The 19,076-nt window shown below is 40.5% G+C and overlaps 1 protein-coding gene across 1 annotated transcript in view; it reads right to left on the bottom strand.

Moving 5' to 3' along the window:
• Positions 1-2,648: 2,648 nt before the first annotated feature.
• The window catches only part of KATNIP (katanin interacting protein), a 54,621-nt gene continuing 38,193 nt past the window's right edge, over positions 2,649-19,076 (bottom strand). Inside the window, exons 18-27 of the mRNA XM_079320715.1 lie at positions 18,660-18,837; positions 16,181-16,346; positions 12,822-12,979; positions 12,565-12,629; positions 12,102-12,212; positions 10,228-10,367; positions 7,361-7,462; positions 6,547-6,707; positions 4,171-4,259; positions 2,649-2,878 (exon numbers count right to left, since the gene is read on the bottom strand). Coding sequence (XP_079176841.1) covers positions 2,823-2,878; positions 4,171-4,259; positions 6,547-6,707; positions 7,361-7,462; positions 10,228-10,367; positions 12,102-12,212; positions 12,565-12,629; positions 12,822-12,979; positions 16,181-16,346; positions 18,660-18,837 — 1,226 coding nt within the window. The 3' untranslated portion in view covers positions 2,649-2,822. The remainder of the gene's footprint in view (positions 2,879-4,170; positions 4,260-6,546; positions 6,708-7,360; positions 7,463-10,227; positions 10,368-12,101; positions 12,213-12,564; positions 12,630-12,821; positions 12,980-16,180; positions 16,347-18,659; positions 18,838-19,076) is intronic.

Here is a 19,076-nt window from a genome sequence, read left to right on the forward strand (position 1 = left end):
ATATTGAAACTGGGTGAAACTTACATCAAAATCTTCAGCCAGAATTCCTAGGAATCCTTCCTTTTCCTTTGCTGTGCTTTTGACAATGTCAAATGATGTAACTGGGCACATCCTTGCTGAATTACTCCTGCTGAAACTGTGCCTGACATTGACTTGAGAGCTCCATGGGGATTTTCTTGATTGCATGTTTACTCTTCCACTTGTCCCTCCTGTAAATGCCAGTCTGACATGAATGTACTTGTGAGTAGTTTGCATAAAAAAAAAAAAAAAAGATGAAAAACGAAATAAGCCCTTTTTTTTTAACCCTGATTTACTGAGAAAATGAATCAAGTGTCTATGTTTGAGTGTACAGGGTGACTAGGACTCTTAATTATCTTTGGTTATATAAAGGGTTGTTACATCTCAGCTCCAATTAGGAGGGCAAACACTGACAGCTCCTACCCCACAGAGATGAGTGAAGTATTTTCCAAACATTATGCTGTTCTCTAGAATGACTGACTAGAACCAAGGACTCCATTAGGCTGTGCCTTGGTGCTTTTTGTCATCCCAGACAGCAGGCTGGCAAACCCTTCTTTCACACACAGACACTGCAGGGGAGGATGTTCCACAACTTGACAACCTTTTAAAATGTTTTCAAGACTATCATGGTCTTTCCACAATGTGGCACTTGTGGGGAATCTCCTGAATGGGCTGCTGGGAGAGGATGGTAAATGCTGAAGCCATTGCACTCTGTGCAGATGCCAGACCAGCTGCACTGGATGCAGATTTCCAGGGGCAGAAAGTGTTGAAAATTGGCTGCAGTCACCAAGGTGAGGAAGACTTGGTGTCAGGGAAACACAGAGAGAGAACTGTGATGCATCTGAGCTCAACCAAATAGTTTGCAATGATTTCCAAAACCTGGAGCACTAGGGTTGAAAAATGGTTTGCCCACCAGGCAGGACTTGAGATGCTCCAGGCAGACACAGAGAAGACAGGTGAGCACAGGAAGCTCTCTCTCCCCCTCATACCTTTTCAGATCAATAAGAGAGATGCTGTTCAGTGCCAGGAAACAGCAGGTTTCATTTCTCTGCACAGCCAATGCAATTTTCTCAGAAGAACAAACAATGTGACAGGCCCCAACCCATCTAGAGAGTGCCCACATGACAAATCTGGGATCGTGTCTTAAACCTTGGAAACCTTGGTACACCCTCTCCCCTCCCAAACAGACATTTATATCTGAGCCCTTCCAATACCCTCCCCTCAGCTCCTCCTCTTTTGCATTTGGAGTTGCCTGTTAAATGATTTGGAGTAAAAATTAGCACTTGATTTTTGGTAGAATTGCACCAGACACAAACAAGGAGAGAGTTTTCAGAACAAGAGGATTCTTTAGTCAGTGCAGCTTGGGAAGAGCCCTTAAACAAAGTACAGTGTACTCACACACACACTGTTTTACATTTTAAAGTAAAGTAGTTTGTATTTAGTGCAAAATAAATTCTTTTGCTCCATCAGTACACAGAAACCTGGGGAATGTATTGGTACCTTGTGTCCTTTCAGCTCAGGCATCAGCAGTGAAGTTTTAATAAGCAAATATACAAGATATTACACTCCTGACAGGACAGAGAGGGAAGCAGCAGTTTGATTCTAAACTGAGCTGCACCAATATCTCTGGTTTATGTGTGAAAGCACATCCTGACTTCAGCACTCAGTTCTCCCTGGAAACAATCACAGAATCATAGGAATGAGCAAGTTCTAAATGAGAATCCAGGGAAGAGATTTACAGGTTGTCACAAACACCAAGTTTTCAGGGAAAGGTACATTTGCATAGCAAATTCTGCAGCATATTTATTTGGTTAGAGTTTTTATTTAAATTACTACATGTGCAGGGCTTTTTTTTGTTTTAAAATGCACTTTTGTCCTTACCTTTATCTAATTAAAAGGCATTTACCATTACTCAGAAGTGATGATCTGTTTCTGGCAACATCTGGTTAGTGCAGCACAGAGGCACAGCCTCCTTTTTATATAAATTCAGGCAAAATAGGAGGAAAAAACATTGCTGTGTAGCAGGAGGACTCTGAAGGATGTGCAGAGTGCCTGTCAATTGCACTCCAGGCAAAACACCTCACTTGCTTTTTCCATGCTAGCGAAATGATGAAAGAAATAATTATTTCACTGCAAAACATGAAAAGGTGACAGCTGAAACGCACTTATTAAACCTTGATAAAGCCACTTCTTGATCTCCACTTCCTAAAGGCATCCATCACATTTCTGCAAGCCCAGTGGAACCTGTCTAGGTGTCAGAAACAGTGGCAGCTCCTACAGACAGCCCTGGCATCCAAACATGCCCAGAGACAGACAGATAAAGAGTATTTTCTCTAACAAGTGCATTTCCCAGAGAACTATTTACAGGCATCAGAAATAAAACAACACCTCTTTCTAGTGAGGATCTTCATGATCATCCAGCTAGGATTTAGGAATAAAAGCTTTAGAAATAATCTAAAAAACCTGTGGACAATCCAGCTTAACCCAAGTTCTCAGTACTTGGCAGAACAGTTGTCAGCAGAAAGGTTCCCACTCTCTCTTTTATGTTCCTTCTTCCCTGAATTTTCAATTAAGAGATAAGGGGGGAAATTCAGACAGATTATGAGCAAAAAATCCCCCAGGATACTGAATTCATGCTTTAGATTTCATTCTGAAGAAAATTTCCTGTAGCAAAATAAAACTGCCTCTCACAAGAGGAGGTGGTTCAGCAGCAGCAGACACAGAAAATCTTCCATTTGGATATGCATATTTTGGAGCTCTGGATTGCAGTTACTTAGGGCTGGATGCATTCAGGACTTTCCTTGTTATCTTTTCCTCCTCTGCAATCCTTTCTCACTGATGCAGGTTTTGGGGCGCAGAGCTGTTGAGGAAAACAAAGGGCTGCTTTAGGGCAGTACACTAACAGTGAAACCATGGAGTAAAATGAGGAGCAAACATGCCCATTTCTCTTCCCACCCCAGAATGAAGCTGTGCCCCCCTTCTCAGTAATGGTTCTGGCACTGACAGTGAGTGCTGCCAGCTTTTTCACAGTCCCATGGAATTGCTTTCCTGTGCATCCTGCTCTGAATCCAGGGTTGATGCTGTCCTGAGTAGGAGGCTGGACCCTCCCTGAGGAAAGGAACTCCTTGAAGTCTCCTCCAACCCAAATCATTCCACAAATGTGTTGCCAACACCCTCTGTGGCTGATAGCAGCCAGGACTGCAGAGGGGACATGGAGCAGAGGGAACAGGCCATCCTCAGCTGGTGACTGCTGGAAAAGATGTGATGGCCATGGCAATGACAGCTGCTCTTTACTGGGCTGCTCTGGAAGCCAGGATGCCACTCCAGTGGGCACAGAGATGTCCAGGATACCTTTGACAAGTATTGCTAAATATAATAACTTCCAAGCTGGTTTTTCACAGGCAATGGCATTTGAAATCCTTCTCCTACAGAACTGTTATTAAAAGCCATCAAATAATATCTGTAACACTTTCTAGAGAACTAATTGGAGAAAGTGTCATGCTCAAGAGAGAAAACCAATCATGAATATACCAGCTTGGCTGAGAATTTGAGATGTATTTAGGGAGCTATTCTGAGTAATTTACAATGAAGGACTGGTACTCTTCAGACTATAAATACAATCTACTATTTCTCCTTGGGAAAAAAGAGAGGTTGTCTTTTTAATTATCACTTTGTAAGCAAAAAGACCAACCAGAAAGACAGTGGGAGGAATACAGTCAACACGTTTTCCCCCTTGTTACACTCACTGTGGTTCTGGGTTTACTCAAGGAGCATCAAGTAGCTGATTCTCAGACACATCTGCACCATCTCTGAAGCTGCTTAAAAGGCCAGTGGGGATGCAATGAGCTTATTATTCCAAAAGCTATCAATGAACCTGCACAATTTACAGCCATTTTCAAATTATCTTCAGCCAGTTTCTTTGCTGAGGATTTCTGCATTTGTGGTGCTGTGAGCCACATTATCCCCTTTCAGATTTAGATACAGAGTAGAAACCCACAGGAATTTGCAGTTTGTCTTTCTATGACAGAAAAAGCAGAGCTAAATATGCATAAGACTTCCCACTTTTCCCAGTTTAGAGCTATAACAATGCTCATGATCCACACTGTGTCTGCAGGAATTGAGCAGCAGAAAAATGTGGAAGACAGAACTCACCTGGGTCAGCCACAACTTGTTTCTTTTTGCTGCTGGTGACAATCTCATTTTCATTCATCATTCGTACATCCTGATCCTCCACATGATTGCTGAAAAGATTGAAATCAGTACAACACCCAAACAATCAACATTGGGAAAAGTTCTGAGAGTCCTGGACAGGGATACCAAAGAAGGGATGTCTGGAGTCCAACAGCTCCACAGCACAGCCACACTACACAGGAATTATCCTGTCCTCATCCACCTGAAGGATTTCTTGCCAGTTTTAATTAGTGGCATTTATTCAGGCACACATTCAAATATAAATATCATATTCACTCTACAATTTTCAAGCCTGCCTACATAGCTTGAACCACAAAGCAAAGTGAAATTTTAAATCAGAGCTGTGCAAAGGGGGTATAAAAATTTTCATATGGAACTTCCACACGGCTTCATGAGTCTGAAAAAGCATTATTTGAAACTTTTCTGAATTAAACAAAATTCATTTACTGTGACAAGTTTTGCTTGCAGGCTGCTGCAAAATTTTAACCATTTCTTTTTGGGAAAAAAGTAGTAACTTCAAAGGTAAATTAAACTAAACAAATGACAAAGAAAAACATGAGCTGAACTGAAAGGTAAGGAAAACATCACTAATAACATCTCCCTTTCACATAGACCAAAAAAACCCATTTGTGCTTTTGCAATAAAATAAGTGTATTTTTCCTTTCCTCTCCAAATACTGCACAAAATGGGTTTCTATTTCTGAAGAAAAATGTAATGTCTCTCAAACTGTCAGAGTGAAGCAGAAGAGCCAATACTGAAGCAAACCAAAACTTACACTATTGATGATAATATCAGGCTTAAGTTCAGGTTCATAAAATACTGAACAATGCCATGTGAAAGAGAACAGGCCAACATCACAATACCTAAAAGCTCCAGAGCATTTCTAAAATGAAGGGGTATTATCCAGCAGGTCTTCCACTGCTGCTGAAGTACCCTGTATTTCAGTAGGGTGGAGGTGAAAAAAAAAAGAAAAGATGATTGCAGACCAGGCTGGGAGGAAAGAGCAAGAAAATTCCTGCACTGAAGTCTGGAAGAGAAGAGGCTCAGCATGTTCTCAACTGGAAAAGAGACCAGGCAGGGTCTGTGACCCCAAAAACTCCTCTTTCAAGTAGATCAAAGGACATATGTCTTATAAATATGTGCAAAGGAAGTTATGTGAAAAAGATCTGTGATTACAGCTGGTGCTTCCCTGCTTTCAATAAAATAATTTCACTCATAGAAAGATCTGAAGCTGAGGAAAAGTAAAGGTTCATTTCCCATCCTCCTCCTTTATCTATCTCATTGAAAATTTTCTCCAAACTTTTCCTTCCTCAAGGCATTTTCATTTCAGTGACTTTTTCACTTTGAGAAATTGTTCACCTCCAAGTTTTACCATGACAACACAGCCACTCATACAAAAACATGAGGCCAACACAACACATCCAAACAATAGTAATTTATTTAACCTCTGGCAGGACCAGTGGCCAACAGCCAATGCTTTAGGGACACACATAAAAACAAACCCTGTAGGCATTTGTGAACTTCTGTCCTTATTCAGAGCATCTCATGTTCCTTCTGTTTGTTTCTAAATGTTTGAATATCCTTCTGAGTGGATCATACACCATTTATCCATGCAAAACCTGCCTTTTTTCCTCAAGTGATGCATGTGCAAAACATTCTATTTTTCAGCTGTCCCACATATAAGAAAGTGTTCATTTCTATACGCTTTCATTTTTTCACTTTTCAATCCCATTTAAAAGAAATTCTTCTTTGAAATCTTTACTTTCCTTGCCAGGGACTCTTTTAGACCCTACCAATCCTGGCCTACTAAATGTAAGTGCATTTTTCACTGCATTTCATCACATCCTCCATGAGATTGCCAACTTTGTGGTTTCAAAGCCTCATTCCCCCAAATGCAATTCATTCCCCATTTCAGAAGTTCATTATTTTAGACTGTTTATAAAATAGTAGAATTCTGGCTCCTTAATTAGCATCTGTATCAAATGAAAGTTTATTTTCTTTAATTTTGATGCTTGTTTTTTTTCATGAACTTTCTATTTTTCCCCCTCTATGTAACATCATTGGGATTTATTAATTCTTTTCTAAGGAAGCCTAACTTTTTTATTTTGTGTTTACAAGCTTTCATGGAAACACATATAAATATAAATCATAAATACCAGGAATTACAAGATGCTTGCAAACAAAGCTGGTAATTTGGTCTAAAAATCTACTTACTCCTCCTCAAGTGAGGCCAGAGATGCTCTGAAAGGGAATTTTCCTCACACTGCTGACATCAGTCACATCAAACCAGTTTTTACAGCCAAAATTCTTTGTCCCAGCCCAGATCCACTCACATACCTGAGAACAGTTCTCCTCTCCTGGTGGCAGATCCTCTCATCATCTGTGAACAGGATGGTGTGGTAGGGCACCATGGGGTCACAGGTGGGGAGGATGCCTGACACCACATGGCTCACCATGTCCAGAATCCCATTGTACACCAGCAAATCATCCACCAGAAGCTATGAACATTGAAGAAATAAACCAAAAATCCATCAGAAAATCAGGCCTTGCTTTCAGCAGCTCTCTAATAATTAACTAGAAAGCATTTTGCCCTTTTTCACAATTCCAGCCATTAATTTAGCTTTTGTTCCTTAAAACTTCCATTTCTATTTGGTGCTGGAGTTTGAATTTTTTTTCCTCCCCAAGTTTTTTTATCTTGTCACTGGCATTTTTTAATGCAGCTTTCAAGTAAGTAATTAAAAATGTATTTCATGTTTTACGTAATTGCCATTCTATTCTTTGGGGTGAATCACTCTTAAATCTAGGAATTAATGAATCTCACCTCAATTCAGCTGTCTAAAACTTGGGTTTATAGTTCAAACTAGTCTTCCAGGCCTACTCTACAGTCAGTGGAAAAAGGCAAGTTATCCTGTCTTAAGACAATTATCTAAGACAAAAATCAGAAAAAGTTTTCTTTCCCTGAACGAAAAAAAAAGGGAGGACAGATGACTTGCATAGATTAGTCATTTTAATATTAAATGCAGAGTTAAATGAGATGAATCCCATCCTTTGAGATTACATGGAATCACACTTCAACAAACTGTGAGAACACGTCCAGAATGGAGGCAGCTGACTCACCAGGACATACAAAATGCACAGAAAAATTACTTACACCAAACTCCTTCACACCTCTCTGAGGTGTCTTGGCATAATTCCATAACTTGATCATTGACACAGTAGTAGGTACATCAAAAATGACATACACCCTATTCACCTGTAAAAGAGAATTAATTTCTATTTAACAGCACAAATTCCCCAAAGAAATTAAATTCTCATGCATGTTACATCAAAAGAGGTTTCATATTTGAAGAGATATAGCTGGAGGAGAGAGAACTGATGCTGAGGATGGAAGTTCAGCTATCATCCCTGCTGATAATTCCCAGATGTTGGCTCTGCCCCACAGCTCTCAAAAGCACAGAAGATGAGATCTTAAAGCATCCTTGTGATCCTGGACTGCCTGGAAACTGGAGGAGGGGGAGAGAGACACTTTTAATGAGTGTTTCATAAACCAAATACAGACATGTCCTGAGGGATAAGACAAGCTGGTGCCTCTTCTGTTCTATTCTGCATGGAGCCTGCAAGAAAGATGGAGAGAGACAATTTCCAAGGCCCTGGAGTGCCAGGACACAGGGAATGGCTCCCACTGCCAGAGGGCAGGGATGGATGGGATATTGGGAAGGAATTGTTCCCTGGGAGGGTGGGCAGGCCCTGGCACAGGGTGCCCAGAGCAGCTGTGGCTGCCCCTGGATCCCTGGCAGTGCCCAGGGCCAGGCTGGATGGGGCTGGAGCAGCCTGGGACAGCGGGAGGTGTCCCTGCCATGGCAGGGGTGGCACTGGATGAGCTTTAAGCTCCCTTCCAACCCAAACCACTCTGTGAATCAATGATTTTATTCTGTTCCATTCCATCTCTTTCTCTCAAATATGAATGGAATCCACCTTTCTATTTGCAAGACTAACATTTCCCTTGTATGCCCTGAAAGCTATTGCAGAAATTTTGCAATTTTTGTGTGAGTTATACTACCAGGAATTTAGAGACAATTCTCCAGATGCTTGCTAAACAATTACTGCTTGAGGTATTATTCATCTGCCTTTCAGTGACGTTAATGTCAAGATGTTAAGACCAAAGATTAGGCAGGCAGGAAACCAATCTTGCCTGTTACAGTTAATTCCATGCTTTTCCTTTTATGAGCCACTATATCAACTTTGGATCAACATATCTTAAGCTTCATCTTTAGCATCCTCTGAAGTTTTAATCCTTTGATGTACTAGAGAAGATATTGTAGGTTATATTAAATCATTATGCTGGGTTTTTTTACTGAAGAAAGGAAGGTAGATTGGATCAAGAGAAATGTTTGTATCTGTGATTTTCCATGAGACAGATGGAGCATTGTCCCCAACAACAACTGTTGGACCACAGCAAATGATATATTTGATTAAAAATCCATTCAAACAAAGAAATAAAACGACAATCAGTAACAGGAGAACAAATAATTCAAATTCTGCTTATGTAAGAAAGGAATTTGAAAACAGGAAACCACTTTTAGAATCAGAAAGGAAAAGACATTTAGGAAGGAAAAGAAAGGCTATAATAACAATTCCCTTCAAGCTTTTGAAGCTTCCAGCACATCAAAGAGTTAATGCAGCTTTGCAAGCAGGCTGCACTGAGGATGGGAGCATTCACAGGCTCTGGTTCAGCAGCCCAGCTCCAGAGGCTCAGCATCAATAGGCTGATTGCTCCATCCAGCACCTCCCTGCTCAACAACCATCCCAGGGAAGATGGGGGAGGGAAAAGTACTCTGTGCATCTTACAGAGGTGTAATTTGCTACAGTTCAAGGACAGCAAACACCATTAAATCACTTCTGGCTCTTGCATTTCACACATTATCAATTTACCCTTTAATACTGGTATTTTGTGCTCTCCTGCAGTACTTTGGTGTCAGGCAGAGCAACACAAAGAGAGAGAACTCCAGGGCCTGTTATTTTCCTTTTTTTTCCCAAGAAACAGCCTCTGCAAGCATGTCTTTTGTAAGGACATGAGCACACTCAGATGATGGCCAAATCAATCAGTCATCCTCTTAATAGAGACATCTGAGCATCCCATCAAATTGCCAAGATTTGGGATGTGGGATCTACACAGCAGGAGCCTCAGGCATCACACAGACCTTCCACTTCCCTAGGAAATGCAAGTGCTCACTGTTCCCAAGTACACTTAAAAGCTTTACCTTAATTATAGCCCTTCATTACAACACATCATGATATAAATTACCATTCCTTGCTTTTAATATTCTAATTACTAACTGCAACATCTGGAGCGAGGATTTCACCAACACAGTAAGTCATAACATACCACATATATTTTGTTTTCTTTTTAAATCCATTTTTTATAAGAAATAAAACCACCTTAATTATGTCCTTTTCAGGCCCCTAAAAAATGTCCTTTCCCAAAATAAGGTCATCTAAGTTTATCTACTTTTCCTGTTTAGATTTTTATATCCCAGCTATTAAACATGGGACTTCTAAAAAGGCTGAATCATTTGTGGCCTTAGGACATGAAATACTAAGTCTGCCATCTCTAATCTACAAATTTGAATTCAACACAGATAATGAGATTAAAAAATAATTTCTCACTGCTGGAACAACATTCATTGTATTTTGTAAAAATTAATTTAAAAGCACCAGAAAGGTGTTTATTGCACAGAACCCCTTCATCAGTATCATTGTCACAGTGATTCAAAAAACATCTCTGGAAAATCTGCTGTTGCCCCATGAAGAGAGAAGATGACAAACCTGGGAAACCTCCATTGCTGTTGCCTGTGCAGTGCAGAGAGGCTGCAATAAAAACAACTCCTAAAAACCAGTGATTTAGCATCTGTTACAAACAGCAAATTTAGCTATGAATTCTATATGCTTCCCCTTTCCCCCATGCTTCCAGTTCCATCCACACACATCACTAAAACAGAAGGAAAAGGGAAAATGTACCAAGCCAGGAAGAACTGGTGCCAGCCACATGTGCCTGCCATCAGTGGTGTCATTCACTCTGTCAATCAGTTTGTCTGGAGTCCGGATGTCTCCAGATACATCATCCAAAATGTTGACACTCTCTGGAAAAGCAGCAATGTCTGAAAAAAATCTTTAAGCATAAATAACCAAAAAAGGGATATTTCAGAAACACCATATTTAAAAGTTTCTGCTCTTCCCAGCTTCATGAATGAGTTTCCAGCACTCCAGCATTACTCCCAAGACTACATAGCTGAGGAACTTGGGGGCACATACATAAAAGCAGGGCAACCCTTAGACATTCTGGTATTCCAGCTTATTTTTAAAATAGGAACCAAGTAACTAGCTGCATTTAATTCATTCTCAAATATGTACTTATGAATTCATCAATAAAGTTCCATTATCAAGAATAGGCACTTCCCAGCTTTTTTGGTGACAAAGTCCCATATTTTTATCATATCTCAAGAAGAGTGTCTCTGCAGGAGGCAGTCATCAGTCAGACTAGGTTTTGCTTGAGTTTCTCAAGGCTTGTGTAATATAACTTTTTTTCATTTCTTTGAGAGGGAAATATTCAACTCCCTTTGAACAGGCAAACGCATTTTTTCTGTAAGAGAACATTTACATTAAAAACATATATGAATGTCTAAGACATGCAAAGAAATGTGGATGGATGGCAGTGTCTTCAGAATTATGAATCCCAAGCAATCCAGTTGGAGGGACATTAATTTCCCCATCCTGCTTTCTAAAAGTCTGTAAGTATTTATAAATAATTGAAGGAATGACACAGCAATGCCTCAAGTGTTTAAGAAAAGCTTCATTCAGGAGTAAATTATCACATTAAATATTGCACTAAGACAAATATGCTCTTGTGGGATCCTAATGCATCCCACACACAACTGCACAGGCAGGAACAGGTGATCTTTCAAAATGAGATGAGAATTCTTTACCTGGCTTTACTGTTTTGCACTGTAGAGCTGAACCAGGTCTGTTAAAGATGCCTGGTTCTTAAAGATAATTTGTTTTCACTTCTCAATTTCAAAATGTTTCTTGTCCATTATAAAAGTTTCAAGTTCCAAATGTATATAATAAGATACAAATCAAAATAGCACTAGGGGGAAAGCCTTTATTTCATTGAATTCCCTATTTATTAGGAAGTGAGGACCCTTAAGAGATTAACAATTCCTGCAGCATTTGTGCCATTTATTCTTTCAGGGGGCTAAGAAATGTTCCTTCTATGTATCTGAATACCTGAACTATGGGAGCTGTATGTTGGGGTATGAAGCTTTCAGCTCTAAAAGATTTTGGCTGGTACAAAGCACAAAGTGTAACCTTGATGAACATCAATCTTCCCAACATGCCCTTCATTCCCTCTCTTGGATATCCAGGGAACACTGAATCAGCTTCAGACTCTCAGCCCTGATCTTCATGACTGCATTGGGTGTCTAGAACAGCCTTAAATCTCCAGAACAAGAGTCACGAAAAATTTCTTTCTTGAGGCAAAATGAAAGATTCTATTAAAAAAAAGGAACTCAATCTTTTCTTATGAATTTATAGCTCAGCAAACTTTCTGGTCCTTCCCCACCACAGAAGAAATACCAAGAGCAGAAAATACCACACCCTTCTTAAACCTTCATCTCTCTAACTTTGTCTTGCTTTGTTGGTGCATCCCATTGAGAGAAGAAATGTTCTGGAAGTATACAGAATCCATAAAAACACATGGAAAAGAGGTTCATCACCCAAATACAGGGGAATAGAAGCAGAGTTAATCCCACAGGACAACCTGGCAATGTGGAAGTGATGCCCTGTGACAATTTGTGCATCAGCAGGGCCAGGGGTGCCTGGTGTGCAAAGGATACTGTTCTCAGTCAGTAAGATTTGCTCTCCATGTTCATTGAACAGCTCCAGCCCATTCAGACCAATGTAGTAGGGATCACCCCAACTTGTCAGGAGCTGGAACTGGAAAATAACTAAAAAACAAAATGCTATTAAGGAAAACATAAATATAGAAGCTTTGTCCTAACAGACTATTTAATCTGCAGTTTGAAAAATTACTGTGCAGCCCACAATGTCAGATACTATTATTTGCTGTTCAGGAGAAAAAGCTACCACAGGATTTGAAAATTGGCCACATATTCATATATGATATTTCATTGATTTATTCTTAAGCCATACTTTATGGAAGCCTTTCTCATATTCTTGATATCTTGATAGTATTTTCAAGCACCCAAAACTGTTGGATTCAAAAAGCTCAGGACCCTTAACCATGGTATGTAACTCTAAAATATTCCATGTGACAAGGAAGATGACAGGGAAGGATACAACCACAGGGCATTAATGGTGCTTCATAGTCCATACTGGCTTGTTCCATTGTCCTTGAAGCAGTCCTACCAAAATTAAACAAAAAACAAGGCAAATCAGGTTTTTATGTATCTTTGGCTCATTCAGAGAAGAAGAGAACAAATACAAAGAACTAAACTTCCACAGATACCATCCCAGCTCCAACAGGGAATGTGAAATGACACCACAACAGTGAAGAGAAATCACGTGGTTCAGACAACAAAGACATCCTATTTTACCTCCTGTGTACTTTAGGAGTTGGCTGGGGCTGCAGATAATCAAGAAATAGAATTTCCTGAGCAAAGTCAAAGTGGCAGTTGCCTGGTCCCTTGCGGATCAGGAAACCCTCCGGGGGGGAGATGCTGTGCCCATCCAGCATCACATGGACCACCTTAGCCTGGTTTAAAGGAACAAAACATAACATTACCTGTCATTACCAGTACCAAAACAGAACATTACCTGTCATTACCATGACATGACTTACATTAAAATAATTGCAAACAATTCCATTCACTTCAGAGACTGAAATAATTTCATTGAGCTGTATTTATTTTGTTCCTCTAGAGTGTGGCTTCCTTTTGCTAACCCAGCAGATACCAGCTGCAATCCATAGTGTTCCTGTCATTACTGACATTGATGGGGATGGCAGAGGTGAGGATTTGGGAGGGAAAATACTAAAAAAAAGTATTGACAGATCCTTCAATTATGCAAGGCACTAGATCCAGCAAACTGAAGCTGCCCTTCCTCATAGAGAGGGTGGTCACTGGCACAGGCTGCCCAGGGAAGTGTGGAGATCCCATCCCTGGAGGGATTTCAGAGGTGTAGATGAGGCACTTGGGACATGGCTCAGTGCTGGCCTTGGCAGTGTGAGGTTCACAGGTTGACATGATGACCTTACAGCTCTTTCCCAACATAAACAATCCTCTGACTCCTGAGCCTGAAGCAATATTTACACACATCAAAAGAGTGGGAAGGCTCAGCTCCCAAGCCAGCTCATGTCACAGAGGGACTCTAAGGAGACATCATGAATGCATCTGAATGCTCTGTTAAATCAGCTGGGATTGCTCAGCCCTCCCCTTACAGAAATCCCACAGCCTGGTGCTCTCTCCAGAGCAGACTTTGGTGTCTCTGTTGCATTTACAGCACCCTGTATTTCAGCAGTTCTATTTATCTTCGTGGCAGGTGGCATTTGGAGTCTCCAGGATCACACAAACTCCTCTGCCAAGCAGTGCTGTGTGTAACCTCAGGGCATATGAATAAAGAAAAGGTACCTGTAGCACACAGAGACAATTGAGCTGTGGCCACCTCAGAGATGCAAGCACACCTTATCCAACCTCTGGAGATTAAAGTGAATAATTCAGGCACATTTATTCAGAAGATGCAGGAGTCCTGGCCCCTTCACCCTCCCCCAGCAGCACCATGTGGAGCTGTACCCATGACTCCAGGTGCAGAACAATTCAATCACACTGCAGCAATTAATCACTGCACCCTGCTCTCTGATATGTTAAATATAAATTAATGTTCATCACAAGCAGCATTTACTGCCCTGGGTCTTTCACCAGGTACCAGTTTGTGCTAGACTGGAGGAGGGGCTCAGTTCATTTCCATGAAGATTAATTAGGAGGGAATGTTTGTATGACTACCAAGTGTGGAGAAATAACTATTTCTGGCTCCATCTTCAATACACTTGGGATCAAATAAAGGAAACATGTTTTTCATACAAGAAACTCTCCTGCATGCTCCTTTCCAGCTGAATAAGTCTGCCAGCTAAGGAGGGGAAGTGAGAAATCCACTGAAATACACTTCCCTACATGGAAACACGTAGTGAATGGGAAGTCTGGAGAGTCAGAGATGGAATCTTACCTATTATACCACAGCTGCTTATATTTATGTGCCCTTTACAGCCCTCATTTCTAAGTAATTCTCATCATCTGAGGAGGTACTCAGCCATCACATATTGCATTTTACAAATAGCATAACAAAGCTCTCACAAGGTGATTTTTCACAGAGCTGCAAATAGCACCCAAGTCTTCATTCTGACAGTCACTGCAGTTCCCCTCTCACCCTAAAGCTGTGAATAGAATCCCCCAGCCTGCAGCTGCCTAACAAATCATTCCACCCCACACCCAGGGACTGGTTCCTAGAAGGAGCAGCAATGCTTCAAGAGACAGATGTCAGGATGCCCTGGGTTTACAGCCTGACCCTCCTTTCCTGTGGCCCAGCAGACCTTGCATCTTTTGTTTTCCAAATAATTTTATCCTTCTACAATACTGCAGGTATGGGCTCCTCCTTTAAGTGTCCACTAACTTATGGGACATTCAGTATTCATGCAGGTAGACACCTGTATCAGACTCACTTCTTTTCCTACCTAGCCAAGTAAACTGCTGAAAATATACCTTTCTTGTTTTTTTCTTGGTTTGGCCTCCAGAGACCAAATTCCATGTTCTATTTTAGAGATTTAATAAGCACTGCTGAGCAACAACTAAAACATTAGTAAATTACCAACATTATTATCACCCTAAAACCAAAACACAGCTCCTGGGAAGAAAATTAATCCTATTCCAGCTGAAATCAGGACACCAATGTCACTAAAACCCTCATTTGCACAGGGAGGATATTTAGATGGTAATGGTCAGGATGCTCCAGAACCCTCCCATGTGTCACACATGGCAGGAGCACAAGATCAGGGGCCCTCTGGTCACATCTCTGGATCAGCTGGGATTTATTTGGAAGATCTTTCTTGTCCTGTCTCCAGTTTAACACATGCCAACATTTTTATTCTGATTTATTGTCTGAATTTGGACAACAAGAATGCAATAATTGCCTTTTGGGGTAGAAAATCTGGGAACAGGTGGATTCCTAAACTTTCTGTGCAATGAACAGCAACCTCTGGCTCGTTATCATTATCATTACAAGTGTTATCATTACATGTGTAAGGACAGCAGGGAAAGGAAGGACACCCAAACTCAGAGTGGAAAGGTGCAAAATTATCTCCATCAGGTGTCAATTGTTAATCCCAACTATTTTGTATGGAAAAAAAAATATAAACCAGGCAATTTGCAAATAAGAGAGGATTTATGTTAGACAATTTTAGCTAAATTATTTTAGCCAAACTGCTTGAAGATGGCACCTTTCCATTTATTAAATGTTAATATTTCAAAAGACTCTTCCTGGAAAAGGCAGTACTGAGTGAGTGGCCTTCTGAACCTGAACTGAACAGAATTTCTTTGGAAAACTTTCCCTCATATCATTCCCTGCATTTCAGGAAATACAGAGTCATATAGTAAGTCTAAATACAAGATATTGAGAGGATACCACTTCAGAATCATATATCCTGAAAATAATATGTGCTATTGTATGTGTCTCTTAGAAATATCAGCTGTGAAGAGTTCTTTAAACCATCTCTGGCTTTTTTTTTTAAACTATCTGCTGTTTGTGGAGACAGGAATGCATTATACCTGCCACAAAACTCAGCCTCAGACAATCTAGAAAGATTTATGGTGTTCCATTAAGGCAGCTATATTCATTCATCACAGTACCAATTTTCCAATGCACTGCTGTATATTTTTGCTGGCAGTGCTCCTTTTCTTTTACTTACCCCTCTGTAGGTATCCTCTGGAGATTTATTATAGTTCCAAAAGCGAAGCCCTGCAATATTTTCAGTTTTATCAAAATGGATTGTGAGCAGATGATCTTCTCCAAAAGAGAAGGGAATGAGCCACATATGGTCATCCTCCACTGTGATATTAGTCCCATCTATTAACCTACAAAGAGAAAAGTCCATTAGCTGCACAAAGGGAAAAGCTGGCTTTTCTCATCAAAGGCAGGGACTTTCCTAGGGTTCATTTTATTCTAGATTCCACTTCCAGCTTCCAGGGCTTCTCGTGCCCTTGTGCATGCAACTAAAAGCACAGAAAACAGCAAAAATAGCATGCAAGTATTGAATTAAGAGCAGTGGAGGGAGAAAAAAAACCCAACAGTATTTTCTTTAGTTGGGCCTGCTTAAGGAATAACAGCAAAATCCTTAAGTTTTCCCTGTGTGAGCAGGGACAAGCAGAGGAAAGCTCAACTGCCTTTGCAGCAAAGTGGCTGAAGGCAGAACTCCAACCCAGCCCCAACACAATTTATGAAGGCAGCTCCACCCCAAAGCAGCGTGTCTGGCACCCTGCAGGGTGTTTCTATGCCAACACAACTCTGCTGGATCTGAGGAGGAGCTGGATAACCCTGAGCAGGACCAGGGGTTGCTCACATCCCTCATGGACACAATTAGCCACAGCCCTGATATTTCACAAAGCTTCCAACCAGCAGGACAATGTCTCTTCATGACAGCACAGGCTTCAGGCTGACTAAATAAAGTTAAATCTGGTATTTTCTGACATTATATTCTACCACAAACTGTGCCACAGAAAGATGGAGTAAAGGAGAATATGAATTAATTTTCCACTGTAATTGCTTTGGTACGCTGCCAAAAAAAGTAAGTATATACTCACTATTTATTCAAAAGTTTAATGGAAGAATGAGTGCCAGACTTGGCAATTCCTTAAAGAAAAAGATTTGAATAATGACTCTTTCACAGAGGAACTGATTAGGGAGTCCATGAGAGAAGAGATAATTCTTGATTTGGTCTTGAATAGTACATGGGACCTATTCCAAATGCCACAGTTGAGAGCACTGCAATGTATTCAAATTCAATATGCTTGCAGGAATATCCAGAGCCAAAGGAACCTCTATTTCTTGTGCCCAAAAAAGTTCTCCAACAAAACAACCAAGAATGTAAAAAAAAAAAAATTAAATTAAAAATATAACCCACTTACTAAGAAAGATGTTAGAAAGAAGGAGGACTTGAAAACTCAAAGCCAACCTGGCTCAGTAGCAGGATAAACAAAGTTATTATGGGCCATCTTTCAGCAAAATTCATGATCAAAAAAGCCCTAAATTGATAGACTCATAAACTCTGGAAGGTTAAATACGTATGAACAGGCCAAAAAAGAGCCTGAAGGCTAGCAAGCAAAAAATACAGTAAATAAATTCCCTCAAATACATCAGGGGCAGAAAGCTTGCCAGGAATTCTGTAGATCAACATATCACCAGGCTGCAAAAGGAGCATTCAGAGAGGAGAAGGCACCAACAAAAAAGGTAAATGAATTCTTTGCATCTGGGTCCATCAGGGTGGGGTATGGAGAGACTCCCCCATCATAATCTGCTCATCACAGGGGATGTCATGGGAAGATTTCTTAGATCAGCAACTGCCTACAGAGGAGATTTCCACACAAGATGGCAGAAGGAACAAGGAATTACACCCAAGTAAGGCTGATACCTGCATCAGTTAGGTTGGCAGAAATTACAAACAGCAGTTAGTGTGCATGGAGATAAATACAACATTCTAAGGAAGACTCCAGACCATTTGAAAAAACAAGTCCTAATTCATAAACCTGGTCACAGCCCATAAACATGCCAGCAAGACAGGATTACAACCAAAAATACCCTTTAAAATGGAGAGATGACTCAGAAACAACAGGAAGCAGCTTCAATAACATCCAAATGCCAAGTCCTCTCCAGATCTGCAGCCTATAATTTCTATACTGCTGCCATTTAGATGCACAAGTTAATCTGAGGAAATATACTTGTCAATGAATAAAACTTCATTAGATTTGTCAAAAAAAAAGTGCTGCAAAATGACCAAAAGAATGGCACCTATTTGTGCAATTCCCCAACACATCCTCGCTCTTTGCTAACATGAACATTTTCCTTGAAATTATCCAGAAATCCTGCATAAATATCACTCAATATGCACAGACAGATGCTACAGAACACCCACATTTCTTCCTGGAAAGTCCTTGGCAGAAATACCAACCAGGCATGTTCTCATCTCCCAGCTCAAACACCATCTTTTGGAAACATCTCATTCATGTTTCTACAACAAGCTGTTCCTGGACAGCCTGTGAATTCCAAGAATGAGCAGTGATGGGATGAAAATCATGTTCACATTAACATGTGTTAACATAACAGGAGTTTATAGAAATCTGCCACTTTACAAAATCTGATGTAAAATGCATCCCAAGTCTTTGGTTACTTACTTTTCTAACGTTCTGGAATCTCCTGTGTACTCTGGAAGATCATTCAAGTCTCGGGGTGAAGCAGAAATCTGTTCTGCATTGATTTTTAATGCTTGACCATCCTTTCCTATCACTTCAAGTCCTGTCAGTCCCAGGTAATGAGAGTCTCCCCAGGTCATGGTAAAGTTCAGTTGCAGGCCTACACAAAGGAATATACATTTAATGTCTCTATAAACTTACTGGTGTGTAGGAATAAGCCAATATAAACATGAGTGCAAACACCAGTGATAAGCAGCATGGCTATTTTGTACAGATTAAACAACTTTATATGCTAGAATTGGGTATTTCCTGCTCTGTTTGTCCACCTCCATGTAACAGAAGCTTCTTTTAATCTGTGTCAGAGCCCTTGAATGTGCCACCAATACCTTGTTCACTTGA

This window comes from Erithacus rubecula (assembly GCF_903797595.1).
Source record: "Erithacus rubecula genome assembly, chromosome: 17".
Lineage (NCBI taxonomy): Eukaryota > Metazoa > Chordata > Aves > Passeriformes > Muscicapidae > Erithacus > Erithacus rubecula.